Source organism: Stenella coeruleoalba, assembly GCF_951394435.1.
Source record: "Stenella coeruleoalba genome assembly, chromosome: 2".
NCBI classification, from domain to species: domain Eukaryota; kingdom Metazoa; phylum Chordata; class Mammalia; order Artiodactyla; family Delphinidae; genus Stenella; species Stenella coeruleoalba.
This window is the reverse complement of record NC_137147.1, coordinates 130,571,618-130,593,645: the sequence shown is the minus strand read 5'-3', so window position 1 is coordinate 130,593,645 and position 22,028 is coordinate 130,571,618. Positions and strand designations below refer to the sequence as shown.

Genomic DNA, 22,028 nt, shown 5'->3' with positions numbered 1-22,028 from the left:
GATGGAGATGGTGAGGGGTTTGAGTGTCTTTAAAAATAAAATTTTTAACTGACGAAAACTACGGTATTAACTGTGCTAAGAAATCCATATCAGCAATTACAATAAATATAAAAATTGTGTATTTGAGAGAAGTGGTGGCTTTTTCTTTGGGAGGGGGTTGGAATCTTTGTCACAATTACGACCAAGATGGAAATCACCTTTTAAAAAATATTTGGGAGAAATAAAACTTATTTTATTTCTCACCACTATGAACAAAAGCCGTGTGTAAAACAAACTCATTTATCTTCATCAAATTACACCAAATAGAGTTGCTATTAGCAATTTCTACCAAAAAGTGTTTTAATTCCCACCAAACTACAATTAACTAGAAAATAAATTCAAACACAGATTTCACAATAGCACTAATGAGATTATAGTAAGAGCTATGCAGTATTACATGTCAAACAAAGCTAGGTAGCACTGATTTTTGTAAGATATTTCAATGAAAAGTCTTATCATTTGCATAGCTCAAGCATCAAAAAGCTAATCAGGCAGCAATACCACAAATTCTACCTTTAGCAAAATTTTGTCTCTGGTGTTAAAACAGTTCTTTGATAACCGAGCAACTCTACGTTATTAATCACACAGAAATGAAACAAAATCTTTCTAGTTTTGGATTTATATATCCTATGTAAATGATCTCCTTCACATTCACATTTATTATTCTTGTGAAATTTTACACTCGAGAAGCAGAAATTCATTGTCTTTTGATTTGATACAGATCAAGCCTAGCCTCAGGCAAGTACATTTTATAGCCCAAAATACACACATTTAAATTGTGCAGTCCAACACTGGAAGATGGTTAGAACCATCAGGCTTTATTTGGTAGGTCAAACCAATCTGACTTTTCAACAAAGTAGCACTGAAAAAGAGAACTCCTGTTTCCAATTAGTTGTTTACTTAATGGACAAGGGCTCAATTTAAAATAGTAATTTCAATTTCTAAAGTTACAAGCAAAAGCAGGTACAACAGGTATCCCAGTTATTGCTTAGGTCAAATACATAGACAATCAGACACCCATGATAGCATGTAATTTACTGGATAAAGGAACATGACCAGTAAAAGCCTCTTAATTAATGAGAAAGATAAAACAAAAACAGCCTATAACCATGTACACATACCCTCTGTTTGTCAAATACTTAGCAGCAGGACTACTCCTAGCAATGCTTCCAGCAGGTGATATATGATCTGTCGTGACAGAGTCTCCCAGATATAATAAGACATGGGCATTTTCAATAGGCTGGAGTGCAACTGGCTCTTTGGTCTAAAAGATAAAAAATGTTGAAGGCATTTAACTCTTCCTGAGGTTTTTAAAACTTCAAACAATTTTTTAAGTATCAAATAGTAAAAAAGTACTTACAAGCTTATCAAAAAATGAAGGACATCTGATATAAGTAGACTTTAAATCCCATGGAAACAAAACTGAATCTGGTACTTCTAAAGAATTCCACCGTTTATTTCCCATCTGTGAATATGGTTTTGGTTGATAAACCAAAAGAGAGATAAAATGGAGTCAGAAAAAGAGGTTTATGAAAATGAGGAAATTAACATAGTACTTAGGTTAGAATTAAAAAAAGAAAATAGGCCTCATCCATTTGGATAGAAAGCTAAAATACTGCATTCTATAAAATTATGACATTTTTGGACTGAACTGATAAAATTTGCTCATCGAATTCCAGCACACCAGATTTTCAGGAATGCCCTAAGAGTTAAGTTTCAATACAAACTGAATGTGAACGACTTTACAGAAACCCAGAAAAGCTAAAGAATTTAGAAAGATCTAAACATGTTGCTTAACTTAAAACATTAAGCGTGTTTTGGGGTATACTTTTAATATTTAAGAATATTATCATGGAGAAAACCTTTTTTTTCCCAACATATTTGTCCTACATCACTGTATTATTAGTCCTGCCTTCAAATTATGTTCAAAATCTCACCATTACTCACCACCTCCACTGCTACCCCAAATGTTCCATGCTATTACCATTTTTTACTTTGGACTACTACATACAATAGGTCCTCCTGACTCTATCCTTATTACCTAACCCTCTTGCCCCAATATAGTTTCAATTCAAAGACAGTGTAATCTTTTTGATTATGACACTCCTGTTCCACACCTTCCAATGGCTCCCCATCTCACTTCAGAGTAAAAGATTAAATTTTAATAATGGCCTAAAATTCCCTATGTAATCTGGACATCATTTTCTACCACAATCCTTCTTACTTCCTATGTTCTAGTCACACTGCCTTCATTACGGTTCCCTCCTTGAGGCCTTTACACTGGTCCCTCTACCTGGTAAGCCCTGTTTTTTTTTTTTTTTTTTTTTTTGCGGTATGCGGGCCTCTCACTGTTGTGGCTTCTCCCGTTGCGGAGCACAGGCTCTGGACGCGCAGGCTCCGCGGCATGTGGGATCTTCCCAGACCAGGGCACGAACCTGTGTCCCCTGCATCGGCAGGCGGACTCTCAACCACTGTGCCACCAGGGAAGCCGAGCCCTGTTCTTTGTTCACATATATGACTAACTTGTTCACCTCCTTCAAAACTTTGCTCAAATACCATGTTTTCAACTATCCTATATAAAACTGCAATCTACTCCCCAAATTTTACACAATTGGTTCTCTTTACCCTGTTCTGTAATTTTCTACAGCACTCATTACTTTTTAACATATTGTGTAATTTACCTAATTATTCTGTCTACAGTTTACTATCTGCCTCTCCCCTTGAGAACTTTGTGTTTTCTTCACTGATATATTCCAAACAGCTAGAAGAGTGCCTGGCACATACTAGGGTCTCAATAAATATTTGTTGGGTTTCCCAACAAATTTAGAATCAAATTTTAATTTTGATTCTATTCAGAAAGATACATGAAATAAAGAAACACTGCCACTTTATTAAACCTTTTAAGAAACAAATGAGAGTCTTACCTCTGTCTTCTCTTTTAATGCTTTAAACATGGATAATACAACATGTTCTTCCTCTATCTGATGAACTTCTTCTCGACTAGGCCAAATATCATGTAGGTAAATATTCCTGCCAGTAGGGTCAGTACCTGGTTAAAAATTTTTCATATGAAATTTAATATAAAAAGTAACTCCCTCAAAATGTTCACATCTTTTCAAAGACACATCACAGAAACCAAGTATATTATTCAACAAGAGTGCTTCAGGTGTAAGCAGCTGAAAGAACTAATTACTTGCACATTATATATTCTTCATATAAATCAAAAATTAATAATGCATCGTGATAAGATTTTCTGAAATAATTCAATAAATGAACGGTCTAGGAAACATTTCAAAAGTACAACTTTTGGGGAAAAAAGTGTGTGCAGGTATATATGTATACATATAAAGGAAAAGATACCTAAAGGCTCCGTCTGGAAATCTATATTCACTGTGCCTGCTATGGCATAAGCTACCACTAAGGGTGGAGAGGCAAGGTAATTGGCACGAACACAATCACAAAGACGACCTTCAAAATTTTTATTTCCAGATAAAACTCCACAAGTAACCAAATCACCCTGAAAAAACAAAAAACACAAATGAATATATTCAATTCAAGAGATGGTACAAATTTGGATAATCACATGTAAGAAATCTCAAATATTACACTTCTGAGGGCATGATAACCAAAAGCATTATTTCCAATTATTAGGTACAGAACTATCAATACTGTAAATAAACTAAAATAATTCCTGCACTATTAAGGAATTAGTTCAAGGTTCTAAAAATGACTTCAAAGAATCATTTTATGATTGATAGGTTACTCTTCCCAAGAGATGCAAGGACTACAGAAATATAAATACATTAATATACATTTTTGATAATAGTGAAATACACTTAGGAAAAACCATTTGGATGTCTTACTGATCCACACAGTTTACCTGTTTTACTGCATTTAAAACTGCTTCTGATAAGGGTGCTGTATTTCCCACACATGTTGAACATCCATAGCCAACTATTTCAAATCTGCATTTCAAAAAATAAATGTGATTGGACAGAAAATCACAACATTTGTAAAGAAAGGACAAGTCTTATCTTTCATTTCCATCACTGTAGTAAGATTGCTGAAGAGAATATTCACAACACAGGAACCTTCATCAACATGTTCATTTCACAGCTTTTGAGCAATCAAGTCTGACCCTCAGCCAGGCTATCTGTACTGAATGCAAACCTCTGAAGAGCCCTGATACTTAGGACACTCCCTAGTTAAATTTGGTTAACTAAATCTGACACAAAACTTATCAAACTACGCAAGAAAATTCTTCAGATACTACTCGCTAGGAATATAACATGACTGTTCAAAAAATCGATATTACACTGTCCTCCAAAGGGGTTTAAACTGTCAAATATCAAGAGGACCTGGCTGCAACAATCCGACCAAAGGCCCCCAAAGAGGCACTGTAATTGGGTACTCTGATAGGAGTAATCTTTTAATTCTCAACCAACTAAACCCAAGAAAAGCTCCTGACAAAAACTCCAAGATGATATAACTTAAAAATTACAGGTATAATCCTCAAAATTACTTTCAGCTGCTCTTCCAAACAAAGAAAAAAACCTAAAACTTGGCAGTTTTGCAAAAGAATTGATTTACGTAAGACACTATGTTCCAAAATACACAGTGAAAACACAGCTAGCATCAATTATTTTTTTGAGTACATAAACAATATAAGTTATTTTCTCCAAAGTTCAGGGACAACTTAACCTATGCTTAATGGATATAATAATCTCACAAAACCTCAATTAAGACAATTTATTCAGTTAATAATGCAACCTATATCTTACTCTGTTCTGAAAACTGATGATCTACATGACTCATGCAAATTATGCAGTACTTGGTACCATCCCTTACCTGTCTGTCACTGTTACTTGGTTTTACTTGTTTGTCTTGTGTTTCCATCTTTAAGTTAGAGATCACATCTCCTACTTCTTTGTAGCCAACACAATGCCTTGCTGCTCATTGAATATGCCTAGTAAATGTCTGCTGAGTGAAACGGCCTCAAAGATTTTGTGGTAATGGCAAGGCAACAAGTAGAACTAAAGCGTTTTTTTCTATCTTCTTTTTGTATATGAAAGGTCCTAACAAGTAGTTTCAATCACTGCTGAATACCAATGTCAATATAAAGAGTGGTAACCATCACTTACCCGAGCTTACTAAGATATGGTAATACTCCACTTGAACTGAGGTAATGTGTAACCATCCCACTGCCTGGAGATAAACTTGTTCTTATATAAGGTTTAACATGCAGACCAGCTTCAACAGCTTTTTTAGCCAAAAGACCTGCAACAGTAAATAAACAATAATTTATTATGGCAATGTTTCTCTCCCTCTTTCCCTCATATTAAAGTAGGAAGTAAGAAAGGGTTTATGGTTTATTTTACAGGTCATCTCCAATACAGGTTAGGGTAAAAGTCTAAAATTCACACATTTACTGTCATTATTTTGTTCACTTTATTCTACTGATTTGTTTCATTTAAAACAAATAAAAAATTGTGGTAGATATACTAGATTTTACATTATAAATTATTAATATGCAATCTGATATCATGGCATCATGCACACAAATGGAAAAGGGTATATAATAACATCATGTACACATATAACACATATCATTAAATGAACCATTTTAAATGCTATAATCGTAATGAACTAATAGCAATTTAACATTTATTATACTTGATTTTATATGATTAATGAATTGCTCCATGTACATACAATTGATTTCATTTATATTCCTTGTCAATAATCTTTTACTTCCTTTGTGTCTCAACTGAATCTAATACACTGCTATGGTAAATGTCTAGTAGATCAAAAGATCTGCTAATTAACTATACTTCTAAATTGACAGAAAAAACAGATACAACCTAAAGCTCATAGATACATGATATAATTTTAAAAATTCACCTTCTTTGTAATAAAAACAAAATTAATAACATAAGTCAAACTTAGGCTCCTTAAAACCTAATTAAAAACTCAGGTTCTCAATATCAAACACAGGCATCAATACTCATGCATAATCTAAGAAACAGAATGTGAATATAACAGAAAATGTATGGCTATAAACCACAACCTACCTGCAGCGAGCATGACAGATGGATTGCAATTATTGGTACAACTGATAACGGCGGCAATGACCACAGATCCATGAGACAGCTTATATTCACTTCCTTCATAATGAATAGAGACGATATCATTTTGCTTTTCAGCTGCAATTTGGAAGCCTTTAAATCCAACCTATACAAATTTGCACATAAATATAAACTAAATATTCTGGATATGTATAGAAAAAAAGACTGGTAGAAAATATGGCAGACCCTTGACTTTTGATAAGTTCTGACTATTTGTGAGTGATGCTGAAGTTCCATGTCATTCAGTAGTTATAATTCAGCTGAAGCATGAATTTGAATAATCATGACAGGAGTCTGGTGGTGTTCCTAAGCTTTTATCTACTGAGTCCAGCCAACTACTCATGATCCAGATCTTATTTGGCTTTGCTGTTCTTTATTCATTCCTAATTAACAGTAATTCTCAAGAGATGGTACAAACATTTTCTGTTAAAAATGTCCTTGAACATTTGCTTCAAAATGATCCTGTGTGTCTATATGTATGTAGAACAGATGAAGCAAGATGGGTTATGAGTTAGTAATTGTTCAAGTGAGGGACACAGGAATTCATTACACTACTTTATTCCTGTAGAAGTTTGACATTTTCCTCAAAAAAAAAGAAAAAAGAAATTATAAAAAGAAAGGCTCTGAAAAGCCAGCTACTAGTTCTCAGAATAGAAAAAGTGACAAGATTGAAGCCATGATTCTCAAGACGGGAAGTACAAACCCTGAAAGTCAAAGAGGTCACTTGGTATTTAGTTAATTTACCAGACTTTAAGAGAGTAATCACAACAGTGTAGTGGTTTTGTTCTAGTCTGGGAAATCACAAAAGTCTAGAGCAGTGCTGCCCAACAGAATTTTCTGTGATGATGTAAATATTCAATAGTTATGCTGTCCAATACAAGAGCCACAGCCACATGTACCTATTCAACTTGAAATGAGGCTATCATGACCGAGAAACTCTATTTTTAACTTTAAATTTTTATTTATATATACCCAATCAACCTCTGGTCCTCACAGTGGATCTGGGAACAAGCTCATGAAATGTCTGACTTGCACTTTGGACAGAGGCAAAGGAGGGGGCTGCTGGTGTGTGCCAATAACATATAAAAATACAGAAGTTGATTGAGTTCATGGGTCATCCTGCTAGTTCTTCACTACTTACTTAGCACAAAGTGTATTGACAAATAAGGTAATCTACCTTTTCATTTAAGCAAGCTTGGAAATCACTTTTCATATCTGTCAAAGCAACTCTATCTTGAGGTCTTTTTGGACCACTGACAGATGGAACTATTGAATTCAGATTAATCTGGATCACCTAGGAAATGAGAGAAAAGAGGGAGAAAAGTAATTAGAATTCGTAAGTACAGATTCCAACATGAGTACTACTTTCTGATGCAGAATGAATATGCTCACATTTGTTTTAATGGTGATATACACTCCCAAGAAATATTTTAAAACAACTCCATTTAATTTATGAAACATAATATAAAAAAATTTGCTAAAAGACTAGCAGACCAGTATGCAAACTAGCACAACACCAACCATACAGTCTATATAAAATTTTTTTCCCCAAAATGGTTTTTTCCCACAAAGATAACACTGTCTTCACACATGCCTGATGATAAAGTAGATGCCTGTGCCAGCTAAGTTTATTGCTTCTGAGCTCCAAATTCATCCTTCTTTGCCTGCTCTGTGATAACAGAGGTGGGCTCAGTAAACATTTCTCCTTTCTCAGCTTGTACGATGTTAAGTCTGGTCAATAGAGGGTGCTTGGGGGACACAGCAGAAAAGGGTTTTTCTACTCCTGGTTCTAGTTTAGCTAGCCAGGCCCCTGCAGACCATGCTTTTATTCCTTGGTTTAAAAAAAATCATATTTTATAAAAATTCCACCTCCCAGCTAGGTTTCTATTAATTTCTTCCGGTATTTCTACCATTTCCCTATGTACATTTTATTTGTGTATAATCAATTCTAACAAATTTTTTTCACTATGGCTTTCATCATTATTTAACAGCCCTGTTTATTCTGGTTGAGCACAACTGAAACACCTGCTTTTCCTACACTTTTATTTCATGGATCCAGGTGATCCTAGTCTGTGTATGTATTAGTTTCTCTTGAAATCAACATCCTGGTGAATTTTAGTTTTATTTCTTATCTATCTGGTCAGGTTTTTAATAGGCACATTTATTCCATTTCATTATACCACCAAAATGTTTCCATTTAATTGTTCTTATTCTTTCCCTTTTTAAAAAAAATGTGGACAGAGCACTAGATTTGATAAATGGTGCTGAAAGGGACCAGAAAATAATCAGAGAAGTTAGAAGATTTGCCCAGAACGTCACACAAATTCAATTCCTATGGGTTCTATATGGCACTCAATATACTATATGTATTCACTTATTCACCTAACATGTTACTGAACATCCACTATGTGCCACGCACTCTTCTAGGAGCTGGGGACAGAGTGCCAAACAAAGCAGGTGAAGTTCCTGTCCTCATGGAGCCTACTTGTATTCATTCTAGTGAGGGAAAGACAGGCAAATAATTATACAAATTGATAGGTATCAGGCAGGGATACAAGCTATGAGGAAAAATAAAGCTGGGTGAGAAAATGGATTTCCCAAGAAAAAAGAGCTTAACAGTTAACCATACCAATGATAACACCAAGTTGATTTAGATCCCTGACACACTTCTAGAAAGTGAATTTTATTACAACTTTCCTGAAAGTGAATTCTATTACAACTTTCCTGAAAGTGAATTCTACCTACTTCAATATAAATTTCCAAAAGATAAGAAATATTTGCTTAGACTGTAAAAATATCTTTAACATTTAAGATCACATAACTGTATATCCCCTTCATAACGGTGGATTTTTTACAAAGTATAGACATTAACCAGGTGCAGACATCATCAAAATTGATATTTGGGGAGTAGATTATAGTATTCTTATCCTAAAATAGAAAAAAATTAGACTGATAAATCGAGTCAATTTTATATTTTAAGTACTAAAAATTGAGACTTGATAAAATGTCACAAAATTTACTGTAATATAAATCTATGTAAAATTAATGAATAAAATCAGAGTTGGGTCACAAATAACATTACCTTGTTAAATAATAACAGCTATCATTTATTGAGGACTTACTATGTGCTTGAAACTGTCATAATGAATTTGTACTTAACCTCTTAAGAATCCTATGAGGTAGATACTATCTTCATATTTCAGAGATGAGGAAACTGAGGCAAAAAGGTTAAAAAAGTGCCCAGGTTGTATAGCTGGTAAGTCTTAGAGGTGGGATTCAAACCCAGGTGGTCAGGCTCCAGAATTTACAGTCTTAACTACTATTAGGTGGGTTATTGTGTCTATACCTGGGAATACTCAGGTTCTCTTGAATTATCCTGGTCATTTCGAAACAATTTCACAGCTTTAAGGTATGTTTCCATTGACTTGAGTTTGGCTTTGTCAAAACCTAAAAAGATGATTAACAACAATAAAAATCCTTTCAGAAATTTTTAAATCTTTGGGGGTAACGATGCCGAATTTCAGTGATGAGCAAGAAACAAATATTACTTATTACTAAGCACTCAGAAAAGATTTCTTTACAAATTGGTATTATTCTCAATAGTAAAAATTTTACCCTTCATGAAAACACTTTATAAAATACATACCAGAACCCCCCCTTTTAAAAGTTACTCAATCACAGACAAGACCAGAAATACTGAGCCAGTTATATAAAACTCACAAAAATATTGTTTCCAAGAGAAAAGCCAATAACAAAATTCAACATAATAAATCACTAGCCACCATGAAAGATGAAATTCATTATTTTCCCTAAACAATAAGCAACATTAATATAATAGTCAAAATGAAAGAATAAAGTAAATGAAAGTTAAGAATAAAGTAAATGAAAGTTAAGAATAGTTTTACAGAGCAGGATAGAGATTTAACAAGATCTTCCAGAAATTAAAAGAACTTAGATGTTAACAATAAAGTTTCCAATTAAACATTCTGGTAGTTATCTGTAAGCTTGATGAGAAGGAAGTAACTGTGGCAGATTATATTTGCCAATGACTGCCACAACAATATCTATCCCAAGTTACATGTTCTCTTACAATGTGACATTGACATTCAACCATCAAGAGGTAGAATCTACGTTCATTCCCCTTAAACCTAAGCAATGTAATTTCTAGCCGGCTAGCTGGCTAACTGGCATGTACCTTCTCCCCAACCCCCTACACCCCTGCTCTCTCAGGTTACCAACCCTTGAAAAGCCACCATGTGAGAAAGCCCAGATTATATATTCAGAAACCATAAATAGGTGTTCTGGCTGACAGTCCCAGCTGAGTTCCCAGCTGACGGCCAGCATTCACTGCCAGACATTCAAGTGAACAAACCTTCAGGATTCCTGGCCCTAGCTTTTAAGTCTTGCAGTTGAGGCTCCAGACATCATGAAGCAGAGACAATCTGTACCTGTATGAATTACTGACCCACTGAAACTATGCAGCAATAAATGATTATTGCTGTTTTAAGCCACTAAGTTTTAGGACAATTTGTTACAGTGACAGATCATTATGACATTAATTAATATCAATATGTAAGGAATAAGGCATTTCTCTCTTGAACATTCTGCCACCCAAAATCTAGTTTAGAGAAAACTCTGTATTCTATGAGGACCATTCCTTCCAAGGTTCCAAAGGACCAGTCATCCATTTTGCCATTTGACTTATCATAATCTGCCCCCAAACTGAAGAATACTAGGATATATCTCCCCAATATACTTATGATGAGATTAGTAGTTCAGTAATGATCTCTTAAAAAAAGAAGTGGATCAAATAAAGAGACCCTGCTTTTTAAAGAATAGGGGCCTTATAAAACCAACACATTCTGGTTTTGCAAGTATTTTCTATATTAGTCAACAGAAGAGTGGTCAAAGTTCCTAGTTAATCAGGCTACAATAAGAATTTGGAACCTGTAACCCTATGCTGCTTTTCACAAAATTATGTGCTTCTTCTTTAGATAGAGCACTGGTTCCCAAACTCTGTCTCGTGGCTCCTCTCTTCCTGTATGTAGAAGAGAACAGCTGTAAATGTGCGCAAGCCTGACTTCCATTAAATTGCAACCTCTGATCACTAACAGGGTGGAGGTATCCATTATTAATCATTGGGAAAACGTGAGGCAAAGATCAGCAGTTTGAATAACTCCTCTAAACTGCTGTAAATGGGTTACAGTGGATTAGGGTTTGAGGACACAACACTCTTTAAACACATCTGATGCAGTTTATTTCAAAGCTGCTGTTTTAAAATAAGACAATTTCATGAACATTAAATAACATGTACAAGGTAGTAATTTATTATACAATATTTCAGATAGACACATTGGAAATGCAACACATTTATCCTAGTGATCTTATACGTTCTTACCTGTATGTTCTAAATGTTTTAATGTCACATTGTCAACAGGGAAAAAGCTGAGGATAGCACCATATTCTGGACACATGTTTGCTATTGTAGTTCGATCTACTATAGACAACTGTGAAACTCCACTTCCAAAAAACTCAACAAACTTTCCAGCCACTCCTACTTGTCTGAGGTGCTATATAAGGAGATACATAGAAACACACACAAAATTAGCATGGATTTTCTGAAAACTATAAAATCTAATCTTTAATCCATTACTACTGACAGTGAAAGAGGTCCTCTGTTATTTTTATGAAACATCAACTCATTCTGGTTTTCCAGGTATTTTAAGGTAAACAGTCAATAGAAGAGTGGTCAAATGTTACTATTAGGGTAGAAAAGGGCTTGAAAGTTCAAAATGGCTAAGATTCCCGTTTTAATGTCTCTGAAATCAGCGTATACCTTAGACTCTATGGTGTGTCTGTTAGCTGGCAGTCTTCTTTCTTTCTTAGCAGCACATAAAACAGTGGTGCTTCTAACCAATGATGGCATTAGATTTAGTGAAATACTAATATACTGATGAAACTGTGTATTTAAATTCAAAAAATTATATACTGCTATAAAAATTCTTCGAATTCCAACTACTGATCCAAATATTTACAGCATCACTAATTATAGGTAAATTTCTTTTTTTTAAAGATATTTTGTTTTTGATGGGGACCATTTTTAAAGTCTTTATTGAATTTGTTACAATACTGCTTCTGTTTTATGTTTTTGGTTTTTTTGGCCATGATGCATGTGGGATCTTAGCTCCCTGACCAGGGATCGAACCTGCACCCCCTGCACTAGAAGGCGAAGCCTTAACCACTGGACCACCAGGGAAGCCCCCCTAGGTAAATTTCATTGATAGGATTTAACATATGGCCTCAAATTTAATTCCTTCTAAAATCATTTTTCTTATTACTCATTTTTAAGTAACCAAAACAGCTACCCACCTCCTCTCAATTGTAAAATGGTGTCAGAATGGTATAGAGGGACTGCTCAGCACAGTGACGATGTATGAAACAACATTCAACCTATGAATAACATTAAGCTCTAACATTTTATAAGTGCTAAGGATCACTTAATCCAAACGTTTTATAGATGCAGAAACTCAACCCTAAAAGAAAGATGTTTCCTAATTTTCACTGTTTTATTTTTGAGGATAAGAGCCATATAGATTAGATATAGCAAGCCAAATGCTGCTTTCCCCAAATTAATGAGGTACCACAATATACATTTTGAAAAACAATATATGATTAATCCTACAAAGATCATGAATTAAACAGGACCTCAAATATGGGACAAAATAATCAAAAAGGTACATCTACATAATAAGTTTAATTTTTGCATCAATAAGCCAAAATGTCAAAAGTACACGTAGAACATTGTTAAGAAAAAATATAGCTGGAGGAATCTAAAAAGCACCATTAATTTTCAGGATGTGTGAAGGAAAAGAATTGATTTTTCTAAAATTATAATGGGATATCCCTTTTCCTGTAGGAATAATCCTTCAATTCTCTAATTTAACTTCTTGATCTTTTGGTACCACACACTGAATCAATCATTTCTGCAAGATGTCAATTTTTTTCTAATTAGGGAAGAGGGATCAATACTAAATGGTGAGAGGGAGGTAACACCATTTACTTTCCCTGCTGAGTATTCTGAAAGCCTTCAGACCAGTAACCTAACAGAAAATGCTGAGATACTGGGATCCAAATTGGAATTATTTGTGGAACATTTCCCAGGTTCATTCATTGAACAAAATGGGACTTAATCATTACAATAAAGTTAGTGAAAACGAGAAATTTAGGATGGAGAGTTACAAATTATTGTCTTTAGGAAACCCTACAGTACATATATTAAACGCATGCAGCCAATATTTTAAAAATTCAGAGAAAAAATTTCTATATAATACTTTTATCATTTCTTTTTATTTTTAATTGAAGTATAGTGGATTTACAATGTTGTGTTAGTTTCCGGTGTACAGCAGAGTGACTTTTTTTTTAAATGTTAAAATAGCCAATAGAAAAATCTGACACTACCACATTTTTACAGCCTATATTTTTTAAAGTACTAATACAGTAATAGTTTTCAGGGGACAAATGATTCAAATTTGTCAAATTAAAGGAGATGCAATTAGACATTTCCTAAATACAACTTTTTTTTTTTTTTTTTTAATTCACGAAGGCAACAAACATTCACAGAGGCAATAAGGCATAATGGTTAAGAGCATGGACTTAAGAACCTGACTGCCGGGTGGGAAACCTTGTTCTACACTGACCATTCAACCCTATGACCCTCTGGTTAAGTCATTAAACCTTACTGTGTCTCAGTTTTCACAGAATTAAAATAAGGATGGCAATAGTAACAATCTCATAGGCTTGTAATGAGGAATAAATGAGTTAACATGTCAAGAGAACAATGACACAACAAATTGTTTTGTACTTACTAGTATAAAGGGTTAAATTTTGCTATTATTACTATGATGATAACTATGATGACACAGCTAATAACATCACAGTGCTGAGGATGAGTTGATGAACCCAAATCCCTGCTCTTCTACTTACAAAAAAAATCATGTCCACTAAGTTATACAGCTAGCAAAATTTTAACTTACCTTTGTAATGCCAAGAACAACATCTATGGATGTAACAAAAGGATTCGATGAGCCAGTTAATTCACATCCAACCACCTCTGGTAAAGTAAGAGAAGCTGGCAGACCAAGCATAACTGCTTCTGTTTCAATACCTCCAACCCCTAATGTAATAAAGACAGGTATATGAGTATAGCACATTTAAAGATAATTTATCTTTGTAACATCTAAATCTCTAGGTGTTTCACGAGCTTGTCTTACACAGTACCTTGCACAGAATTACTATAATGCTATTACTGTAGATATGGAACTCAAGTCTTCTCAAAAGAATGACTCCACTCATATGGTTGGAAAAAACTGATTTTTACCTTTATCTTAAATTCAGAAAACATTTAGTATCTATTATGCTAGATACTATGCTATGCTCAAGATACAGTATGAATAGAACCCAGCCCCTGTCAACCTCAAGAAGCTCAGTCTAATGATAAAGACAAAAAGCCAACAATTATAGCACCCTATAAAAGAGTACATGCACTCTGCCAGAGGGAATAGCTGATGCAAGCCGTGAGGTGCAATAGCACAGCCCACTCAGGTAAATAAAAGATGTGTTTGGGTAAATGGCTAAAGAGGCAACAGGTTGTGATGGGCCCTATAAAAAACATGAAGAGGGGGCTTCCCTGGTGGTGCAGCGGTTGAGAGTCCGCCTGCTGATGCAGGAGACACGGGTTTGTGCCCCGGTCCGCGGCATGAGGATCCCACATGCCGCGGAGCGGCTGGGCCCGTGAGCCATGGCCGCCGAGCCTGCGCGTCCGGAGCCTGTGCTCCGCAACGGGAGAGGCCACGACAGTGAGAGGCCCGCGTACCACACACACACAAAAACAAAACATGAAGAAATTTGGATTTACAAAGAATGCTAGGAGAAGCCACTGAAGGACTTTAAATAAGGGAATAAGCACATCACCTTCACAGACGACATCATCATCATCATCATCACTAAGCACTCCACAAATGGTAGTGCTGTGCTGGGCACAGTCCACATTTCTTTTCATAAATTCTCTCTTATACCACACTGTCCACAAACACTTGAATTAAGATTTACTTTTGTTCCTGCTGTTATACGTGAAAAAACAGCCTCAAAGAGGCTATAAAGACCCTGCTATTTATGTTCTTTTATAAATTTCCTGACATCCTCTCCCCCAAAGAATTAAATATAGTCATTTACTTACCCCACCCCAGAATCCCCAAACCATTCACCATGGTTATATGAGAATCTGTGCCAATGACACTGTCCGGAAAGAGGAGGTCCTTTTCTTCAAAAACCACTCTCGACAAATACTCTAAGTTTACTTGATGAGCCATTCCAGTTCCAGGAGGGATTACAGCCACATTCTTAAAAACTCTTGAACTCCACTGTATTTTATTTAAATTTAAGAAATCCAACTGTTAGCATATATCTGAATTTGCCTCATAATCAACATATAAATACTGACACTAAAAATATTTTACCAATGTTCATCATGGTCAAAGTTTACAGTACATAAAAACAAATACACAGATACTAAACCTAAATATATTCATTTTGCAGATTATTAAAACAAAATTAAGTCAAAGAAAAATGTTCCAATAGTCCAGATAAACAGTAGCTTTCAACTACATTCCAAGGATTCTCAGGGATGGGAAAAGGGGTAGGCCCAAGTAGAAGACCCTCCAAGCTCACTTGAATTAGAGCCACTGTTTTTAATATTTTGTTATACACTAGCGTTTCTGATTAAGATTTTATTTGAAGGAAAAAAAGTAAAAAAGGGTTCTACTGCTAGTGTTTAAAAACTTCTAAAGATATAAAAATCAAACCTTTCAATATTTCATAAACTCCTATTAAAAAATTTCCCCCCAGTCATTTATACCTTGAAAAATTGAAGCCTCTCTCGATTTCTGCCAAATTCTACTTCTTGATTTTTTAATACTGTTTCAGGTCTAAAAAGAAGAAGAACTGGCATTAAATATATGTATTACAGAAAAGACTTGCCTTGTTTCTAAGTCTACATATTTTAAAAATTCTGGGAATAGCAGTTTACTAGACTTCTCAGAATCAGTTATTTTCTTTTCAACAAGGAAGCTCTGCTTTAAGTAACACTAGAAAGCTACTGCAAGGACTTATTATTTAAGCCATGGTCCACACCAGTGTCCCAAACTGTACTTAACATGTAACACTGTGAGATTTGGCTAAAATATTAAAAGTAGCATGGTAACCTTTGTTGGATTTTCCACTGCAAGGAAAAAGAAGGGTTGTAGCTTAGTGAAAAATAAGCATGTACATCTCCACCCACTTAACTCTAGTACCAGTTAAACTAGGAGATACTTGTTGATTATCACAATGTAGCAATGACAAACAACTCAGCATCACTTTATAGTTTAAAAAGAGCTTTTGGTAAAAATTTTAAATTCATCTCACCCAAAATGGAAGGTTCTATTTTATATAAGGTAGCATTTTACTTTAAATGGATTATAAACCTATTTTACACGAATTATGTAAACTAAGAGAGAAAAACAATTCACTGCCAAGCAGTAAACATAGTGCCATTTTTAGGAAGCTATTTTTATCTAATGGATATTTAAAAAAAATTATTTCTAACAGCTTTAAGTTGTTTATTTTCACTTGCCAGCTGGTGATTTAAGTGTTGACTAGAATATCAATATAACTTAAATTATACATGTCCTCCAGGGTCCAGATAATTATAGTTGTTTGTCAACTTTTTTAAAAAAACAAAGATTAATAATTCATTGCTGATTGATCATTTGAAGCCATAGCACATCTTAATAAGATTTTTCTTAGGACCTCAGGGAACATAGCTTTCTAGAGCCACTCCAATTATCTTACCTTTTCATAGTATATATAGCTACAAAGTACCACACAAACATTTATTAGCTCATAACCTGACTTCAAATCAGGCAGTGATTTCAAGTGCCAAATGTATGCTCTCAATTCTCTATCCCTCAATTTCTTGTTTGAGTCTATAATTAATACTTCACTGATGCATTAAAGCACATGAAAGAGTTACTATTTTCATACAACCAGGGACTATAACATATCTGATCTTAATACCTTGTAATTTAGAGTCAAAATTGAGGGGAAATGTTACACCAGATTGGATTTTTAGAAATAAAAACATACCATCCTAGCACTTCATACCAGTTATAAAAAGATACCCAAGAAAATCAATGATTTTTTGAATCAATAAATCTTCCTTTCCAGGAAATTAATTTCTAAATAAGAAGAGAAATTAATCTCAAAATTCAACATGTCCCTAACCATCAGGACAGCCAGGTAGGGAATAAGGAATACTTACATAAATGTAAAACTGCCATGATTTGATGGCAAAGGACCCACACATTATATTGAATTCTTAGAAAGGAAGAGCACCTGAGTTCACTTATAACCTGAGGCTTTACAGCTACATTGAGCACAAAATTTAGAACTACCCAGAATTTGAAAGATCCAATTTAGGGACAAATGAACTAATATATTATTTGATACTTACGATGAAATATGTGTTGATATTACTCTTAGCTAGCCTAAATCTTAAATGTGTTAAATTTTTTTCAATTTGAAAAAGTGTAAGTCATTTTTAACTCGTCTTTAAAAAATTTGACAGTCTAGTAAACAATGGGATAAACAACATAACTCTCTTAAAATAAGACTAAGACTTTGGAAACTTCATAGCATATAAAAATTCAAATTATAGAACTCTTTTTTTTATTTTGAAAAATTACCTATTAGGAAATTTAACCAACTCTTAAGAACGGGATTCTTTTCCAGGCAGGTTTACTACTTTCCATGGTACTATATAGGCAATTGCTTATCTAAAAGGGCTCATTAAGTTTATAACATATGATAATGATAATATTCTTAACATAGAGGTCTCAATGCAATAAGAAAGAATAAGAAATCTAATAGGAAAATAAAGCTAAAAATATAGATAGATTTCATAAAAGAAATCTGAATGAATAATGAGCATGTGAATGGTATAAATTCACTAAAATAAAAAATTTACAGTTCAAGATAATTTTCTGTCTACATTAGTTACAAAAATTAAATATATTTACAGAAAATTCTTAAGAAAAGTTTTCTTCAAAGGAACAGAAATAAATCATGGTATTTAGAGACTACCATTTTCATTAACTTTGCTTCTTTCAGTACAATAGGAAGCACAGTAAATATGAAGGCAATGTAATAGGAATCAGGAGGGGAAGGAGAATAAACATGATTTCCTTAACTGAAAAATAATCTGGTACTAATAAATATTTTTAAAAACATCTCATACTCAGGCACTGGTTGCAAATGAAAAGGACATAGAATGGGTGTATTTTCGATCTGCGAAGAAAATCTTCCTGAGTTTCGGCCTAGTTCTCCAGAATCACACGATCCTCGGCAGGTAGTCTGGCCTCTGCAGGGAAGCTTCTTAGGCTGCACTCTAAGTGGAGAAAGCTTTCCTGCTTTCTGTAAGTCACCACCTCCAGGATTTGGAGCATTCTGTATTGCACTATCGTTCCAAAAGGAAACAAAATAAAACCATTTAAAAGTTACAGAAATTTAGCTCTTCAAAAAGCACACAACAGCAATGCTATCTGGAAGTAACAACTGAATGTTATTCAAAGGTTAATATATCATTTATTTCAAGTTTCAAAAGCAAATCTCAGATTACCAAAAAAAAAAAGTTGATTTATTTAAATTTATGGAGATTAAAAAAAATTGTGCCACTAAAATCATTTGCATATAGTAACTTTTGGCAAGTAGCAAAATCGATTTTTTTCCCCATCTAACAACTTAAAAGAAGTTCAGAGCCATCGTTTAATCTAGAGGGCAAAGGCTCTCACAGGTTTTAATAAATTGTAGCCTTTTCCATTACTCCAGGGAATGTAAAAAGAAAGCTGGTACATGAAAATAGAATCATGTCTTCTCTAGTTTGACTGTGGTCAAAATGACCTTTTAAATATAAGAAATTTATTTCAGTGGAAGGAAAATACAGCTGTAGTAAGCTCAGTGTTTTCAATCACCAATTTAGACATTAAAGGCTCACATCTTTAAATTCTCTCTGGAAGTTTAAAAACAAAAAGGAAATGAAGGCTTAATTAAGATATTCACTCCAAAAAGCAGGTTCTAGGCTTACACATATCTATAAAAAATGGCAGCAGAAATATACAAACATGAAAATCAGTTTAAATTTAGACTCAGTTAAAAAGAAAATTCACCAATACATAAAGTTTTCATCAGTTTTTTTTTGTATATTAGTCAATACTAACTGTAGCAAACTCTACTCTGGCACAAATTATCTCTATTCCCTTTCTTCTATACCACACACTCCCAGTGGACTGGCTGCCAGTCAACGTGCGTGGCTGTCTTTATAAATATGTGTATTAAAGTACCATTTGTTGAAGTCAATTTGTAAAGAATGATCAACCGTGAGATCTGTCGGACAGGCAGGATGGACTTTCTTAGGGTCACCTCCAAGAGTTTTCACTGCCTCCCTCATAGCAGCAAAATCCACCATTGCCGGTATTCCACTAAAAAATAAAGAATGATCAACTTCTAATTCTTCTTTTACATTTGCTCAAATGATCAATATGCATTTTTAAATTTAAAAAGTATCCCTTTTTAAGTTGCATTCATGTTTGATAATGTACGGGTTATCCAAAGTTAGATGTATCCTGGTTTAATGAGAATTAATATTAAATATTATCTGAGAATTTGAGGGCTCAAAGGTAAATGTGCCAAAAATACAACAGATGATTTTTAGAGGCATAAGAGAACTTCAAGGGAACTGCCTATGGAATTCTTTCTCTTGCCTTATATTTTAAGATACCCCTCCCTTTTCCCCAGCTCCAGCCCCTTCACTCCCAGTGCCTTCTTGTCTCCAAAGTTATCCACTAAATATATGGATATAGATATAGATGGATCTATATCTATACCTACATATATATCTCCAGCCAACTATATAAGAAGCATTTACCAAATGCCTTCAATGTGCTAGACACCAATGGTATAAGACCAAATAAGGGAGAGTAACTGTTCTCAAGGAATTTGTAGGGAAGATAAAGTAGCAATTATAGAATAGTATCATAAGTACTACAGTAGCAGCATATACAGGGTACACAGAGCAGTAGCTTACAAACCAGATTTAGGTGGGTGGGTGAAGGGGATGTTCTTATTTGTCTAGCTAACTCCTACACCTCCTTCAAAACTCAGCTAAAGGTTAATTCTTCCAATAAGTAATCCCTGGACACACAGATTAGGCAGAATCTTTCAAGCTATGGTAAAGACTTTATTGTAAGTATAATGGAAGCCAATTGGAGAATAGGGGAATGATATGACCTTGATTAACATCTTTTAACCAAGTCACTTCACCTACTGTGAAAAGACAAGACTATACATTCCAAGTATGGAAGCAGGGATACCAGTTAACAGATTATTATAGTTATAATCAGGATGACTGTGGTGGAGATGGTAAGAAGTATTTGGATTCAGGATACGTATATTTCAAAGGTAGAGTTGACAGAACCTGCTGATAGACTGGATTATGTACGAAGGACAGAAACCAGGGTTAACTCCTAGATTTTTGCTCTAAACAAACAGGAGACTATAGCGCCATTCAATATGACAGAAAAAAACTTGGAAAGAATACATGAGGGGGGCTGAGCAATGAAGTTTTGGATATGTTAAGATTGAGAAGCCTATTGGCTATGTGGAGATGACAAGTAGGCAGTTAGATAAAAGTAGTTTTTAAATAAATGGTACAAAAAAAAGTGCCTAATTTTTAAGAAATAGCTTCAGTTTAGAAAAAGCAACTTTTTAAATTTATAAACTAATTTTCACAATTAAAAAACAAGAGAGCCATCAGGGAGTCTGAATTTTAAAAAGCGAACACTCTGAAAATTCATCATGAAAAATAAACCAATCACTCACGTAAAATCTTGAAGAAGAACACGGGCAGGGAAAAAGGGCACTTCAACATTGCTTTGTTTGGTTTTCCAGTCTAAAATGTTCATAACATCTTCCCTTTTCATTAAAAAGCCATCACAATTTCGCACAGCAGCTTCCAACAGGACCCGTATTGAGTAAGGCAGAACATCTGATTCAAGAGAAAATATTACTATTAATAAGCGAATAATCATAACTACATATTGTAAAAATTACAATAGCAAAATGATAAAGACACAGATGCTTTGTTTTCTCAATTAAAAAAATTTTAGTCAATAAGCAACAAGGATTTGCTGTATAGCACAGGGAATTATATTCAATATCTTGCAATAACCTATAATGGAATATAATCTGAAAAATATATATATAACTGAATCACTTCGTGTACACCTGAAACAAAATATTGTAAATTAACTATATTTCAATATAAAAAAAATTTTTAGTCTAGTAAACAGGGAGTGAAACACCATTCTTGTTAATACCAGGCTTTCTATAAATTTGACTTTCCTGTATGTAAGCTGAGGCCCTGAAAAAGCAGAGATAAAACCTTCACCTAAACTTTAATAGAATAAATGAAAAATTAATTAACTAATTAATTTAAAAAAACTTCACACAACAGCTGACTTGGGCATATGAGACTGACAAGTACTTAACATTCAGGGAAAACACAGAAAAACTGAAAAGCACAGATAATTAGAATTAAATACAATAATGAAAACATCCCAATTATGGCAAAAAATGTTTAAACTGTGTAAAAGTTTGTAATAAATTTAAAGGATTTCCATCAAAAATAGTTAAGGTTTAAAAATAAACCAGGGTGCTTAGGTGAATAAAATTCATTTCATGAAAATTGTCATTAACTCTTGATTTCAAGTTTAA

General features: G+C 34.1%; 1 protein-coding gene across 1 annotated transcript in view; it reads right to left on the bottom strand.

Annotated features, from left to right (window-relative positions):
• Window positions 1-22,028, bottom strand: part of IREB2 (iron responsive element binding protein 2) — a 49,573-nt gene that overhangs the window by 9,099 nt on the left and 18,446 nt on the right. Inside the window, exons 3-18 of the mRNA XM_079913741.1 lie at window positions 21,135-21,300; window positions 19,598-19,735; window positions 18,496-18,714; window positions 16,078-16,147; window positions 15,400-15,583; window positions 14,198-14,337; window positions 11,563-11,734; window positions 9,511-9,611; window positions 7,342-7,458; window positions 6,111-6,270; window positions 5,181-5,316; window positions 3,920-4,004; window positions 3,400-3,556; window positions 2,964-3,088; window positions 1,400-1,504; window positions 1,161-1,303 (exon numbers count right to left, since the gene is read on the bottom strand). Coding sequence (XP_079769867.1) covers window positions 1,161-1,303; window positions 1,400-1,504; window positions 2,964-3,088; window positions 3,400-3,556; window positions 3,920-4,004; window positions 5,181-5,316; window positions 6,111-6,270; window positions 7,342-7,458; window positions 9,511-9,611; window positions 11,563-11,734; window positions 14,198-14,337; window positions 15,400-15,583; window positions 16,078-16,147; window positions 18,496-18,714; window positions 19,598-19,735; window positions 21,135-21,300 — 2,218 coding nt within the window. The remainder of the gene's footprint in view (window positions 1-1,160; window positions 1,304-1,399; window positions 1,505-2,963; window positions 3,089-3,399; window positions 3,557-3,919; window positions 4,005-5,180; window positions 5,317-6,110; window positions 6,271-7,341; window positions 7,459-9,510; window positions 9,612-11,562; window positions 11,735-14,197; window positions 14,338-15,399; window positions 15,584-16,077; window positions 16,148-18,495; window positions 18,715-19,597; window positions 19,736-21,134; window positions 21,301-22,028) is intronic.